Genomic DNA, 16,200 nt, shown 5'->3' on the forward strand with positions numbered 1-16,200 from the left:
TTTCTTTGCCGTAGCCTTGAAAGCAGTTTCTACAAGCTGGCAGTGCTCAGCAGTTGGAAGACAATATAACTAATCCAGACACGTTCAGCATGTAGCATTACAGGATCTCTCAGCCTTGGCCTTTCCTTATGATCAACAGGAGTGAGATCCATTTTTTCCCCAAAGAAAAAATGAAAGCCTGTAAGTTAGAATCCAGGCTAGATATCATGTCTGCTTCAAACAGTTTCTCTCTTTTGAACTTGGGGAGAAAAGAAAATATTTCACACTGTCAGAAATGCAGGAACTGTGTTGTTGCATTGAAGTGTTGCAAGAGCAAAGGCAAAACCTGAGCTCTTCATTTCTTTTTTGCTCCATATTATTCATTTTTCTCTGAACTTCAGCCAAACTGCCAATTTGAAACTTATATCATGGCTTAGTGTATGGAAATTCAAATAAAATTAGTGCTGTCAGTTAGGAAATAAACAAACAATGTGAAATAATAGAAGACAGCTGAGTTAGACGGCCTAAAATTTTCTATTAGTAAAAAAAAAAAATCACAAGATATATAGCATAGTAACAAAAATTATCAGAAATATATAATCTCAGAAATACTTTTTCACATATATATAAACACACGTCTCCCCACGATACCTCCTACTGCTTTTTCTTCCTCTTTTCTCCCCAATAAATTTATTGGGAACTGATATATGTCATTTTCGTTCTCTTCTCCCGGAATAAAGTTTCCAAGAAGTTCACTAATGTTCTCTTTGGCTTTTTGGGGTAAAAAAAAAATAGAAGTATAAAACTCCAGACTTTTCCCACATTTTTAAATGCTTTATATTCCTGCATTCTGAAACAGATGAAATCTACAAGACAGTTCAAACAAGTGGGCTGCTATCCTCTCCCTGTTTCTATGGAAATGAGTGTCAGACCGGTTAAAACAAAGCACATGCTTTACAGTAATCACTATATGGCGATTATTTAAAATAACATAGCACATTTTTCCCGATTCAAGCCCTATTTCTATGGATACGAGAATGAAGATAGTGGTAGAGAAGCCTCTCTTGTGTTTTTTCAATTCTAAATGTGTTTTGGATGCTGTAAGTTCTCACGGGGTGCTACAGATCTTAAGTTCTAACAAGATCTTCAAGTGTGCGGTAATTTGAACTTGAGAGGACCAATTCTGCAAGCCGTAGTTAGGAAACATTCTCACGCATGGAAGCAGAAGTTTGAATGAATACAGAGCACAGTACTTCACCCAGCAGGTTCAGAAGGAGGGGAAATATTTGCTATTTTCTGCCTGTTTTTTTGGACTGACCTCAGAGAGAGCAAAGTTAGCCAACAAGTTTTGAGTTTTGTGGTCATAAGCTGCTTCCTGCATAATCAGCTCTAGGCCGAACTAATCAGAACATCATAGAGACCCTGACAACTTCACAAAAAAGCAGTAAGAGGTAACATATGAAGTTTGTAAAACCAATCTCCTCATGTTTCATTCCATCTGGATGAAATCTCCTTCCAACTTCCTCATTGCATGCAGCAGAAAGGTCACCGCTCCTCATCCTCCTGAATGCTGCCAGTCTTACTGGCATCCCTCCTGTATACAGATTATTTTCTCTAGCAGTACACCTGGGCACTTGTATAGACATGAAGCAAGAGGCATGCCCCATCTCACACAGCTTACTGCTGGAAACAAGAAAAAAAAAAAAAAGACCTAAGGTGGAGAAAGAGCAAATGCACGAAGAAAAAGGTCCTGGCTTTGTTGTCCTTGCCCTCTTAAAGCACATAAGTCATCCTGGGTCACTTCCTGACATGACTCTTCAAAGACGGACTGGAAGAGACTATGCGTCTTGCCTCTCAGTTTAGGAAGGACATTAGGACAGAGCTGCTGGGTGGACCACAGTCTTGGAAATCAGCCTGTTTACTTGTCAAAGTGCCTTATTATGGGTTTATGAGTCTGCCTTTTGGCAGGCAGGTTGTTGTCGCTGTTTCTCCTTTAATATGTATTTAGGCTAAGATTTTCCAAAATAACTAATGATTTTGTTTACTTGAAACTCAAGAGAGCAGCTTTTTAAAGCCACAGAATCAATGTCAAAGCACTGAAAAGTTGGTGGCTTTTTCAAGCGCCTTGGAAAATCAGGCCTCAAGGTCTCTGAAGTTAGGTATGCAAAGGCATGCAAAACTGGTAGTGTTTCAGAAAAGAGTAGCCCGTATCAATATCTAAACAGTGAGAGTTAACAGTTTTGCGATCCAGACCTTACACTAATTCAACCTGAGCACCCCAAAATTAGAAGCAAATAACAAAATTTGAAAATAATACTGCATTGTTTCTAAGTGTTCGCTTTTCCTCTCAGGACTGTAAGGGTTCCATCATGGTAAATTCTGAAGAGATGCCTTAGTGGTTAAACTAACTCAGGCTCGATGATGGTTGAAGATTATTCCATGTGTAGAAGGTGGGAAGGATTTCAGTATGCATGGAAGATACCCTTTTTCCCTCTCTGGATGTAACTATCCCGTAGTGTCAAAGGTCCTGTTCTGTACATTGAACTAAAGGCTTTATTCAGTTTATCGCAAGTAGATACCCATAGCTGCTTTCATCTTATACCTCCTCTAGCTCATCCCAGCCTGCTCACTGACCTTCCTGCTCTACTGTCCTCTTTCCTTCTTTTCTGATCTTTCCATCCATCTTCAGCGTCTGGGCAAGCAGCCTGACTCCCGACTCATACCGTGCCCTGGCTCAAAACCCTGGTGCTAATGCACGTTCGTACTGCTGACGCCGCAGGCGAGTTAGGTCCTTTGATATCGATAGGGCTCTAGTGTAATGGTAGGGAAGATAAACTGTCATTAGTCAGGTTTTAAAATGTACTCCTTTAGCTATTCAGAAAAGTGCTGCTCCAGCTGAAATAACTAAGAGACTGGAGGAGGAGGAGGAGGAGGAGGGGTCATTTTGTTTTTCAGCCTCAAGAGCAAAAAAAAGTTGTGGTTTTACTAAATTGCTGTAATTGCTTATGCCAGAGAGGCACTGGCATTGCAGGGCAGTTTCACTAGGGTTATTGCCTCAGCCCAGCCTGCCCACTCAGCTCCTGAGTCCATACACCATTCTTGTGCATCACCCAGACCCCTTGTTTCTAAATTTCTGGACTTCAAGCTTTGCAATGTCTGTATCTCCAAGTGTGTGAGCTGGCACCGGGCTGATCAGAGCGAGGGTGGTGGGCGTATGGGGCGCAGGCCATTCAGACATGTGGTGAGGATGAAGTGATGGTGTTGGGCTGCGTTGGGAATATCCCCTTCTTGCGAGGCTGTGTTGAGGAAGTCGTCCTGACACTTAGCCCGTCTCTTGGCATCATCCACCCTCTCTCCCTCTGTGATCCCATGCCTCAGGGGTCAAAGGCTGGAGAGCGGAAAGGTCTGATAGACAGCTGTATGTCACGCAGGAACTTGACATTTTGGGAAAAACTGAAGGAAACTTTTCTATGAAATAATTCTGTAAACCATGAAAGAACATTGAGAACAACAGTTTTAAAGATATGATTTTAGATGACATTCAGTCCCTCTGAATGCTTTCTATAATTAATTTATACATCAAATGAAAAATTCATGATAAGAAACTACTGCATTTCTTACATGCTCTGGAACAAAATTAGCGTGGAGTCAGGGTTCACAGATCATATGTGGCCATTAAGTGATGCCATACTGAGAGCAGTAGTGGTGCAGCGGTACTGTAACTGGCAGGGGTCCGCTAAACCAAACATCAGCAGTTTTAAAGCTTAACTCTGATCCGGGATTAGCATGGGCTGCATAGCTCTGTTTAGGTATGGGTCTATCAGCAGCCCTACTCATAAGGATAGTCGCTCATCTGTAGTGTGAGATTGCAGACCAGGAGATCAGGCTGAGCTTAGCAAGGGTCACCAGGGCATGGTTAGGAAATGATACAAGTTTGTATCAACAGACTTAAGGCGTAGCAAGCATTGCTGAGCTACAGCTAAAGGCCAGAGACAGGGGCTGGGTGAGCGGGACAGGAGAGTTTACGGGTGAAACCAGAAGATGGACCTTGATGAAGCTATTGGGTAAGAACTGGCCTAACCTGCCAAAACAGATTTTGTCTTCGGGATTGCATGAGTGAGGATCCTCGAGCTAGTAATAATGTTCAAGTTTGTGAGGCAAAGGCAAATTAGGCAGGACTGCAGGGCTGGGGCTTGTTGCTCTAGATACTGTTCAAGCCAGTAAAGGCTTCAGAGGTCAGACTATGGCTGATGCGGGAAAGGGTCACTTGGCTCGATTACTTTTTTATCTGGAACTGTTCGTTGAATAAGGGCAAGAGCTAAGGTCCGTGAGAGGGACTGAGAATTATTTTTCAGACTAGCAAATGCCAAAGGGGCAATGTGTATCTTGGATATGATTATTTGTTCATCTGGCAAGAATCACAGAAGTATATTTCAATTTACTGAAAACTGGGCAGCTCAGAAATTAATAGTTGACTCATTCACTGCTTACATCTGTTAAACATGGAGCCACAACAGAGCAGATAAACTTTGCCTGAGCTTGATGTCTCATTCTTTGATTGGGCCTCCATGAATGGAGCTGGCCAAAAAACAGACTTGGGGGAGGAAAATTGTCATAGATATAATAGAGAAAGAAAAGGACATAGGCTTCAAAGTACACTGCGGCAAGAACATGGAAGTAACCTGGCTTGAAGTGAAACTAACAGTCTTCCTCACCATCCTCATTAAAGCCTATGACAGCTACTCAGGCAGTGAGGGAAGAAAATGATTGCATTTGAGGTTGAAATTCAAATAATTTTCACTAGCATTTTGCAGTAATATTTTTATACTAGGTATTCTATGAAATATGGTGTGATGATAGTGCTCAGGCTAGTAAGTCTGACAACTATGGCTTTTACCTGGAAGGTATCAGTATGGGTGCTTTGAGCCTTTTAAAAGCTGTGTTACATAAATATTTTTCAGTTCTACTAGCTCTAGCCTTCCTTTTCATCCCCTCAAAACCAAAACAACTCCCTGTTGAGAATGTTATTTGCTTTCCATATTATGTGCCCCCCAATTTCTGGAATTGCAAATGCATTTGTATATCTGCATATCTTCAATTAATTTTCAAGAAAACTGTAGGGTTGAAACAGAGGATTCCTATCATCCAGAGCAACCCATCAACAATGTCTTGTGGAAGAACTGAACAGAATTTTATGGCAGAATTGAATTGCGCCTTTGCGTAGAATTTGCTATATTATGGCAAATTCCAAATGAAACTGCTATCAAAACAAGCAGAAAAACAGTTGAAATCTACTGAGTTAAAGTTAAGTATTTCTGGAAATATCACAAGTGATTAGCAGAGTTTGGAGTATGATATAACTAGCAGGATTAAGATGCTTTTTAGCCTTGTTCTTCTAAGTTACTTTAAAAAAGCCCTTGTACCTAGTGTCTAGCAATTCATATTTTCACATTTCCTGTTTTCCCAGTCTCATGTACTCCTTTTATTTTACCCTTTTGTGCCTTCTAACTTCACCTTCTTTTATTTTACTCCACCATCTCCTCTCAAAATATCACAGCATCTTCCATCAACATTAAAGCATTTGTCCATCCTAAATCCTAGAATGGCTGTTAATGTTGCCCTCTTCTGGATCACTTTTTTTTAACAGTATTTTGTTAAGAAAAACAGTTTTAACAAAAACTCATGTCAGGAAAAACATGAAAATATTAATATTGCTTTTATTTATTACTTGTAAATAGGAAAAAGAATCCATTTTGTATAGATGTCTAACTTGATTTTAATTTTCTCTTACTGACATAATATAACAATCATCTCCTTTATCTTCCACTACTGTTTCAACTGTTGGTGTTTCATATTTAACAGTTTATTGCAACAAGATTTTCCATTCCTCCTTATTGCTGTGCTTCTCCTGGAATAACTCTTGCTGAAAGCAAACCCTCTGTTTTCAGTTTAAGTCTAGAGAACAATATATTTGGATACCTTGAGTGATGTGTTTCACAGGCTGACAGGCAACCAGTACCCTTGTGTAGTGCCTCATTATTTGTTTGTAATTGTTAGTGTTTATATAAGGTATTTTAACCAGACAGGTTTGAAAATGTAATGGAAACATGGCCTGTGAATTGGAAATCAGTTTATGACTGTTGCTTTTGCAAACGACAACCATTTTACCTTTTCCCTGGTATCTGAAGGAGTTCTCTCCTCTCCCTGCTTCCTGGCACCCTGTGCTTTCCCCTTCCACGCCAAAGCTTGGGTCTCCTCAGTTCAGCGCTGCGTGGGACTGCAGTCCTGTGAAACTCTGATGCCAGCGGAGGCAAAAACCTGCTGGGCCTTGCGAGCAGCGACAGATGAGAGGCTGTTGCAGGGTGCCGAAGATCTGGTGTTGAAGTCCCCCTACCCCAGAAGCCTTCACCCCTCCGTGGTACCAGTCAGGACTGCGTGGCTGCGCTTCAAATGAGGCGACCAAACCACCCCGAGAGAGAAATGGCAGGGAAAAAAAAGGTGTGATAACGATTTTTAACGCTTTTTGCCAACCTGGGCACCGATTGCGCTGACAACCAAACGCATACTTACATCACGCAAAGGGCAGTTTACGCTCTGTGCACGCACAGGTACGGAGGGCCTTTGCTGGGAGGGCGGCTGCCATGCAGCAGCGGCCGCACAGGGCAGTTTTGGGCAAGGAAGGAACTTGAACGTGTGACAGGGACGGGTCCCGGCGTGAAGGGGAGCCCTGGGGGCAGCGCTGCCGGGGAGAGGGCTCTGTACCAGCCGCAAGGCAGCTGGGGGGGAGGCGGGAGGAGCAGCAAGGCCGGGAAATCGCACGGAGAGAGAGACGGGCCCGGGGCGGGCGGGGGCTGGCAAGGCTGCCCTGGCACGCTGCGGCCGGGCCTCGGCTCCTCACGGCGGGGAGCGCTGACGGCCCGGGCCCGGCCCCGCTCCCCGCTGGCTGGCGGCGGGGAGGGGGCGACCGCCGCTTCCTGCCGGGGCGCGGCGCCGCCGCTACGGGCGCTTCCGGGGCGGCCCTCGCAGGCGGCGGCAGCGCCATGGCGGTGAAGCGGCGCGGCGTGCCCGGCGCCGGCCCGCCGGCGGCCAAGCGAGCCTGCCGCGAGGAGGAGGAGTTCAACGGCGCCCGCTTCAAGGCGCTGCTGCGGGACGCCGCCACCGCCGGGAAGGGTGAGCGGCCGGGCCGGGCCGGGCCGGGCGGGGGGTGGCCGGCCGGCCGGCGTGCCGGGGCTGCTGGGCTCTGCCCGTGCTCGGCGGGGCGGTGCGGTGAGGCCGTGAGGGAAAGGCGCGCTCGCTGGCGCGGCAGGGGCTGGAGCGGCTCCCCGGGGAGCCCGGAGACGTCCCCTGTCCCCAGAGCGGCGTCGTGGGGATGGCGACGATGCCGATGCCGGGCGGCAGCGCCGGCGTGCCCGGGCGGCGGGGGGCGGCCGGTGGCCTGTCACAGGCGGGGCCTTGGCTCCCCGGGTGAAACTCTGGCATTGCAGGTCTGGAGACCTTCGTCTCCGTCGCTAAGACGCTGCCGTCACCTGACGTATATGATGTCGTGGAGGGATACGTAAAAATTTCCATGGAGTGTGCTGAAATATTCAAACTTTTGGACGGAGAAAGGAAGCCTGAAAGTGAAGTAAGTTGTCTGTGGGCGTTGATAGTTTGGTGCCTGGCACCGTGCATCCCACCTGGGAGAGCAACTGCCCAAGAAGCGCTTTGCAGCATAAATAACTCTGATAATTTGGTGTCCGTTTTGGTTGGTTTGTTTTTTTTTTCTGGAAGTCGCAGTGGCAGAAGCACTTATCAAGTGGGGAATGTCCTTTTCAGTGCAGAGATGTTACTGGATTTCATGGTGCGCACAACCAGTAGTCCTGCCAAAATTAAGCTGTTAGGGTTCTTGAAATGTTATGAAAAGACCATTTTTGAAATAAGGTGGTCAACAGAAGCAGTTAAGCGAACAAACAAACAGAAGAAGTCCAGTGGAAGTAATTGATTTTAGGTAACTGGGCATCTCCCAGTGGCAGCATTATAATGTGGCCACATTATAATGTGGCAGCATTATTAACTTAAATCTGCTTACAACATAAAATTGGATAGTGTTCTTTTTAACCTCTACTTGTTGGTCTTTGCCTTAGGTTATCATTTTTTGTCTGTGTAATGATGACCCGTGTCATGTTCAATGACATGCTTTCTTCAAGATCCTTTTACCAGTAGAGGCTAATACTTGTCATGAATACAGCCCCAGTGCTGGGTGGACTCTGAATTCATCCAGGAGTTAACTGCAAGACTGGAGCAGCTCAGATGGTTTTCTCCAGCATGTTTCATTGTGCACTTACTAGCAGTTGTCTCTTAAAACGTTAGTTCGTTAGCCCTAGGCCTTGGCCTCCAACTGCAGAAAGGGCCTTCAAGATCCATCAGCCTGTGCTGAGATTTGCACTGCAGTTGGTGTTTGCATCCCCAGAAGCGGCTGTTGTGCCCGGGCAGATAAGTCATGCATGTAGGTCTGGATTTATGTATGAGGGAGGACCCTTTTTACATTCAGTTTATTTGTCCAGAATTGTAGAGACCTTCAGTCAGCATGTTGGCTTGGGCTTCCAGCAGAGGTTGTCCCTCTCTACTACTGAATTTCATGAGTTTAGCAACTGAAAAAAAAGGAGTTGGCTGACCTCCTGTGGTTTTCTAGTCTTTCGTATAGTATCTGTATAGGGGCTTCCTTGAAAATTCACACTCTCAGAACTAATCCTTTAGTAGAGGAAGCATTGGGGGAGAATTCAGAAGTTAACTTCGCCTTCATATGTGGAAGTTTTCCTCTTGTGGTGGGGTTATGCTTTTTTTAATAGTGTTTGTTACTGTTTGCTCAGCTAATAATTTCAAGCCATACCTCATATTGGCAGATCTTAACATATTTCTATATCTTACAGATGCTATTAATCTTCCAAGCTCTAGAAGCCATTTTACTGAGGACAGCCAGTGACCTCTCCCATTTTTCTGTTGTGGGAATGAACATAGTCAAAAAGTTGATTCATTCCTACATGAGATTGGTCTATGCTGCTTTGTATTCTGAAAATCACAGGTAAGCCTTCTCCGTACTGTTGCGGAGAATCTCTCTCCGTGGCTCTGAATTGATCCCGAGGGGCTCTCTGGGTCTTGCACGTGTGTACAAGACGTTGCAAAGTTCAGCTTGACTTATTGCTGATAATCCACCTTTATTTAATGATACTGTTCCACATTTCATAAAATAATTGCACGTGGAAGTCTTTGCAAGGTGGAAGCTCTGATATAATCCACAATCTAATGCTATACGATACTTTCCTGAGGCTGTAGTTTTCATCGCTTGTGCCCGTCCTAGTGAGAGGTAAAGTGGATGGTATCTTGAGTTCTGTTGTTCTAATGCTACTTGCTTTGTGAAGTGAAAAGTACTGCATGGAACAGGGAGGAACAGGCTTTCTTGTAGTTCACAGAGGCTGAACAGTCTATCTCGTGATGGCAAGAAGAGCTGCTCTTGAGTGTTTTATTTCCCTGGATTATTTCTAGTCAGATTTCCATGTTTGTAATAGGATTTTTTTCTTTCAGACAGGCTTTTCCTCTGTAACTTTTCCTGTCTCTTAAATCCAAGGCCATTTTAAGCTGATTTAAGCACTCATGTGTTATCTAGTCCAGTCTAAACAACAGTTTCTCATGCTCTGTGGACACAGGGTGAGAGAAGTTCCAAGTGCCAGAGAAATTTTAATACAAACCTGGGAGGAAGAGGAAGGGAGAGAAAAAAAATAGAGACTGCAAATGACTTGTCCAAGGCCAATGACTTGTCTTTCAGTCTTTGGATAGTCCCGAATTAGAAAAGCATTTTCTGCTTTCCAGTTCATGGACGCAACCGTGCTTCCTGCACCACTCGGTTGATTTTATTGCAACAAGCATTTTAAATGTATGTGGAATCCCAAATACGAGTGGATAGGTATATTGTAAAATAAATTTTGAAATGATGCAAGATCTGCACTTCTTATTAAGCATTTAAAGTTTACAGCTTTTGGAGAAATCCTTCTAGGGCCTGCGTGGAGGAGGCTGCGGATTTCTGATGGTATTCTGGTGGTATATGCTCTGAATTTTCTGTGCTACCTCTTTGATATGCAGAGGGGTTTTATACTGGTGGTATGTCTAGATGGGATCTCTGCTTTAGTCATATGGCTTTCTTACAGATTGTCCATGAATGAAACATGATGGACAGATTCCAAAACCCTTAATGGGCAGTGGCTGTTCAGGTGGTGGAGGTCTGCAGACTTGTACCCAATGGCCCTGCCATGTTCCCATTGAAATAAATGGCAAACTCCCGTGAATTTAGGAGTTCTTAATTTTTGGCACTTTCTTCCTTTTATCCTACTTTATAAAGCAAATATCCAGCCTCTCATTACAGCTTCATTTTTGGGAAGAATATAAATAGGTATTCCTTTTTCCCTTCTTCCCTCTCCCCTCCATCCCAATTGCCATTATCACTGCCTAAAATAATGGTTTTGGTTGTTTTAACTTCGCTTCTATTTTCTCAGGCAAATTTTCCCAGTGGTCAGTGAGCAAGAATCAAAACTGAGTGTAGGTCTTTGGATTTAGTTCATGAGAAGACCGTGCTTCATACTTATACTGAAAAAAAACCTCTGTCATTCAGCTAAAACACAAATAATGCAGTCATGCTTTGGCCTACGCTGTGTGTGTGTTTAACTCCTATGGACCTGCTTGTGGCAGGAAAGCACATAAGTGTTTGCAGAACTGGGGGCTCTGTCCAAGAAATACACTTGTGGAAATAAGCTGTTCACACAGAAGATCAAAGCTCTTTGTGAACAGCAGAATAATGTGTGTTTGGCCTAAATCTGTATTGTAACGGTCATTAAAATGGTTGGTTACATATTCAGTCAAAGCTGCCATCAACTGCAGCGAGAGCTTTGCGTGACCGGGGATACTTTCCTAATGGCTATCTTGGTTGCTCATGTTGGGACTGACTCAGAACTGCTTCATGCCTCAAACTCCTGAAGGCTTGGGTACATGTTGGAGGTGGAGTGGGATAATTTCTTTTACAGGAAAAAGGTCTTTCTTTAAATTCTAATCTCTTGATTTGGTTGTTTGTATAACTGTCATCCTGGAAATAACCTGCAGGTTCTCCTCTGCCTTTCGTTTTAGGATGAGCCGAGTGTGCCTTACCCTCTTGTCAGCAATGGTGGCTCAGGGGCCGGATTCAGCAAGGGATGTGTATAGCCATTTTGATTTCAATAACAAGTTTCTGCCTGGATTATTGAAAAAAAGATGTAAGAAGGTAAATTAAGCTGCTGTGTGCCATGAAATGCTACACCATGGCTCCATCAGTTTTCTTCTGCCAAGTATTTAAAACTAAGCTGTTGCCAAAATCTCTTTGCCATATTTTTGTCTGCAAGAACTTACCTCTTCCTTCCTGTCCTGTGTCAGGCTGAAATGCTTCTTGATTGTTTCTAATTGGCAGCAGAACTGATCTATAGGGCAAGAGCTTCCCATCTATTTATATAGGAAATCCCCAGCAGATGTTTCTGAGTATCTGCGATAGTGGGAGAGCTGGCCTGCACCCTTGAGGTATAGCTTGCTTCATTTTCCATCCTGTGCTGGCCTTTTTCATCTTGTCAGGGTGCAGAACTCCTCAGGATAACCTTGTTTTTACACTGCTTTGTAGAATTTACTGCAAAACATCGAAGTGCCTCATCTATTTCTAATAAGCTGAGGTGAAATATAAACGTATAGTTTCTGTGGGCTACCCTTTTAATGTCTAAAATGGAGTGGAAGTGATGGTAAACTTCTGAAAACTATTCAGTGATGTGTTTGGGAAGAGCTCAGTTTTTTTTCCAATGTGTGGATTGCAGTTTGGTCCCACTGAAATAGATGGAGGTTTTGCAGTTGTAGAAATGGAGAGAGGATTTTGCCCAGGACTAGTGCAGTCAGAGTAATTGCATTTGAAAATATAACCAGGAGTTTTAAAAAAACTCTTGGCAGAAATCCTTAAGGAGGCTATGCGAGTGAGTAGAAAAACTCAGTCCTCTTTTTCCAAAAGGAACTTTATTTCTTGTTTCTCCTCTGTTTGCTAAAAATAATCAGGGTTGACCTGAACCAGTGTTGTAGGACGAGAATATTTATATTTCATTCCAAATATAAGTGTATAATAAATCCAATGTTATTTTCAACACTGATACATTGTTTCTAGTTTTTAAAGATGACTTGCAGAATAAATGTCTATGTTTGTGTTGGGTTTGTGCCAGCTGTGGTGACAAATGAGACTGTAAAAAGTCGTTTCAGGGAGAAAGGTGTGAGTTTGTTTTTTTGCCTTCTACTTGATTGCTTTATATATAAACAATTTTGGGAATGTCAGATTTCATGGGTTTTGACCTTACTGGAGAAGTCCTTCAGGAGTACCTCCACCTCTTAAATTTCAATGCTTGGCTGTAGTCTTTTGACCACAAGCTTATTGGATATGCAAGTAAGGTACAAGGAAAAAAGTTTCTAAAAACAGATTGAAGATCTTACTCTTGCTCAGCTTTCAGTGAAATTATTATGTCACAACTGGCTATCAGAGGTGAATTTTTAATACAAAAATATCAAGCCCAAAGCTTAGAGCAAAATCTTATTTCTTTTTCTTTATTTCTTCTTTCAAGCCTTTCATGAGTCACTTCTGCTTTATGTTTAGCCTAGTCAGTGTCTTTCAGGCATTTTTACATGCAACTTGATTTTGCACAGTAAGTTTCAAAAAAATTATAAATCATGTTCTTATCCTATGATCCTTTTCCAGGCAAAGCTTTCATGACTTCTGCTGTGCCTGAATTTGTAGTTTCATAACATATTAGCCCCTTTTTTAAGAGCTTTTTTTCTAGCTGGTCTCAGTTGGGTGACCTGGGTAGGTCCATGAGCAGCTGTGATAGCTGAGGGATGTGTGTAATGCACTGCAGCTCAAAGATGGCAACGAGCAGCAGGAGTCCCCAAGACTGGCACTGCTCTGGAAGCCTGTATAGTAAGAAATCGCAGCAGCATTACTGTCATTACCATTCTTGAGTGTTTTCGTGAATTGACCAGTGTACCAATGGTGCAGAAGTGAGGAGTTCAGTGATGTGTGTACAGGGTTTGGCTTGAAACTACTGTTAACGTTTCCTTTTTTTTTTTATTTATGGCCTATCTCGTATATTGAGAATTGAAAAATACGTGAACTAGGACACCATCCTTTTTGATGTTAACTTTAACAGACTGTGATGTGTTTATGCAAGAAGTTTTTCAAATGAATATACTGTGGATGTATTGCCTATAAATGTATGTGTATGGCTATGTTCAACATGTTTATAGAAGTTGTTTAATTTACCTGTGTATAGTACTTATAGTCAATTGTTGCAGTATTAATTTTGCTGTTTTATACGATCTGTATGCTAACAGTGCTTTTTATCTTTTTTAGGGGAGACCTGATGTCCGTATGGCCTATATTCAGTTTGCTCTCTCCTTTTTAATTGCTGGTGACAATGCAATCTTGACACAGGTGCTAGAATTAAAAGGTATTTCACAATTGCTTGCATTTTTTTTTTAAGGCAGAATCTTCTATAGGTTATAATAAGTATGAGCTAATTAAAAATGTAAACCAGCTAAACAACACTAATGAGATACAAAATACATATTTTTGTGTTACCTGAAGAGCTTTAAGCTTCTTTGGTATTCTAGTGAGAGCCTCTTCTGCTTGAGAATAATGTTTGCTATCTGCAAAAACAGGAAGCCCTTGGTGAGACAGATGTAAAAAAAGGTAAATGTAATATAACTTTGAGGCCATAGATTCAATAAGCAAAAAAGAACTTCACAGCCTCCAGCCTTGCTCATAACACAGTAATAGTGGATATCATAGAATACAGGTTGGAAGGGACCTCAAGGATCATCTGGTCCAACCTTTCTTGGCAAAAGCATGGTCTGGACAAGATGGCCCAGCGCCCTGTCCAGCCGAATCTTAAAAGAGTCCAATATTGGGGAATCCACCACTTCCCTGGGGAGATTATTCCAATGGTGTTGCATTAAAATTTTTTGTAAAAAGCATTAGACTGCGCGTACTTTAGTTTCCTGTCTGTCCTCATGCAGGACGACTGTTGTGTACTCAGTTAGACCGTCAGTGATTCAGGAGACCAGTGTAATGTCCTTTGCATCCTTTATGGAGGCATTCCATGGGAGTGCAGTCCAGGAGTATGTTACACCCATGTCTCTTAGAGAAGGGGGTCAAACTGAACTGACAAAGAGGAGGATCCAGAAAATTAAATCTTGATCCCTTATGTGCTGAAGATAATGTAAAACTGCTGTTGACTTTAGTGATTTGAAATCTACTGCTGATGCTTCTCAAGGTGTGAATTGCGACCCTTGATAAGGTTACGAAAGAATTCAGAAGGTATCTAGTAATACTCTTAAAAAAAAAAAAAAAAAGCCATTAGCTGGCAGCAATTAGTTTCTTCTGTGCTGAGGGAGTGAGAACAGGCCAGAATCATTTACCTGTTGTTCGCATTACCCTGGTGGCTGCTGATTTCATTTAATTGCCCACAGTTGTTCAGTTCTTTCAGGACAGGGAATGGCAGTGCACACCTAGACCCAGCCAGCACAGCTGGCTTTCATTCCCCTGTAAGACACTGAAGTTCTCTGTAAACTGAAGTTCTCTAACTTTGGGATGCAAAGGTCAGCCAAAAGATGATGCGTGTTGTTGGAGATGTAACCTCCAAACATTTGAGAATCACTCAGTGAAGCAATTGTGAGTCCTTCAACAGAAAGGATAGGCATTTACTCAAGTTTAAATACTGCGTAGCACATCGGGGCCTGACATATATTTGAAGTTGACAGATGCTGTTGCAATAAGTGTTAATAACCAAGTTGGCAAATTAGCTAGTTACGATGAGAGTAGGTTTGGCAGCATCACTTGTTCAGCACTGTAGGTACAGACACATCATCCTTCTGAGCTCTGATTGCAGCCTTTGGTTCATCCTTAAATATAACAGCAAGGCGAATAATACGACATTGAAGGAAAATGGGTATGAATTCCCTGAAGCATTTTAGTATGAAAATAGCTTTCACATTTTCACTTAACCTTTGAAATGTCTTCTTAGATTTCATTCCAGATATTGTTCGTTCCGAAATAAAGGAAGACAAAGTTTCTACTGTCAATCTTCTACTTTCCACACTGAGAACTAAGGTATGATATACCCTTGAAACTGCATTGCCTCTTGTTTTGTGTTTTCTTTGCTGATGGAAACAGTTTTGCAGTAATTTCTCATAAAATGTACAGCTTTCTAAGATGTTGACACTGTACTGTTGCTGCTGAAAGTTTGTCAGTGTGCCCATTACTGATAATATTTGTTGGAGGTTGATAGCTTGGCTGTATTACTGTTTCAGGACTGCAGCTTGTTATGCTTGTCCAATGCCCTCTTTTAAAGGAGGTCCTTGCATAGCTTGTACTTGGATGCTAGTTTCAGCTCATCTTTAGTGTGTGGTGTCCAACAGATTCTGATTGTTTCACGGGTTGCAATTGCATCAGTGCCCAGCCTGAAGGTCAAAAGAACCGGAGTCTTTTTGGTGCTTCCAGTGACAGTAAGATTGGTCTGTCAATGAATGTGTCTCATGCCGAACTGGGGAGATCAGCTAGATTTTACTAGGTTTGTTAGCTCTGAACTGGGTAATGATGTACAATCTTCTTTCCAGGAGAAAAAGGATTTTTTGTGTTTTTAGAATGGGGACTGTGACATGAAGTGGGTTTCGAGGAGCTATCTGGTTGAAGTTGAAGAGTGTGTTGTACTGTTCCCCAACCAGTCGTGGCAGGGCTCCATTGATGCCACATCCTGTGGTCCTGGTTAGCTGGTCTTTGGACTTGGTTACTGTTAGGGTGGCAAGGTTTCCGCTGCAGGAGATTAATTCAGTCAAAGGTATTTCTTGGTGGGGTAGAGGAAAAGGGAAGTCTTATCATAAAATTGTCTTCCCAAGAGCAGAGAAGTTTTTGTGAAGGAGAAAGGGTGCATTCCACCTGCTATCAGAAAGTACTGTTAGAGAGGTAAATCTGCTCCGCTTTGAAGTTGTTTTTTCTGATTCTTTCATAGCAGACAGAAGTAACCCTGTGACATAGCAGGGTTGAGACAGAAAACTTGAAAGTAGGAATTGCTGAAAGGTGTGAGGGTTGGTTTAGTCTTGACTTCTCTGTTATTTCTTAGCTTCTGAGCATGGCTGTGCGTCTTT

General features: G+C 42.8%; 1 protein-coding gene across 2 annotated transcripts in view; it reads left to right on the forward strand.

Moving 5' to 3' along the window:
- Positions 1–7,019: 7,019 nt before the first annotated feature.
- URB1 (URB1 ribosome biogenesis homolog) overlaps positions 7,020–16,200 on the forward strand; it is a gene marked incomplete at its 5' end in the record, with an annotated part of 56,301 nt that continues 47,120 nt past the window's right edge. For both annotated transcript variants that reach the window (XM_082304068.1, XM_082304069.1), the window contains 6 exons: positions 7,020–7,149; positions 7,464–7,603; positions 8,889–9,040; positions 11,131–11,263; positions 13,409–13,505; positions 15,081–15,166. In XM_082304068.1, coding sequence (XP_082160194.1) covers positions 7,020–7,149; positions 7,464–7,603; positions 8,889–9,040; positions 11,131–11,263; positions 13,409–13,505; positions 15,081–15,166 — 738 coding nt within the window. The remainder of the gene's footprint in view (positions 7,150–7,463; positions 7,604–8,888; positions 9,041–11,130; positions 11,264–13,408; positions 13,506–15,080; positions 15,167–16,200) is intronic.

The sequence above is a fragment of the Platalea leucorodia genome (assembly GCF_965183815.1).
Source record: "Platalea leucorodia genome assembly, chromosome: 2".
NCBI classification, from domain to species: domain Eukaryota; kingdom Metazoa; phylum Chordata; class Aves; order Pelecaniformes; family Threskiornithidae; genus Platalea; species Platalea leucorodia.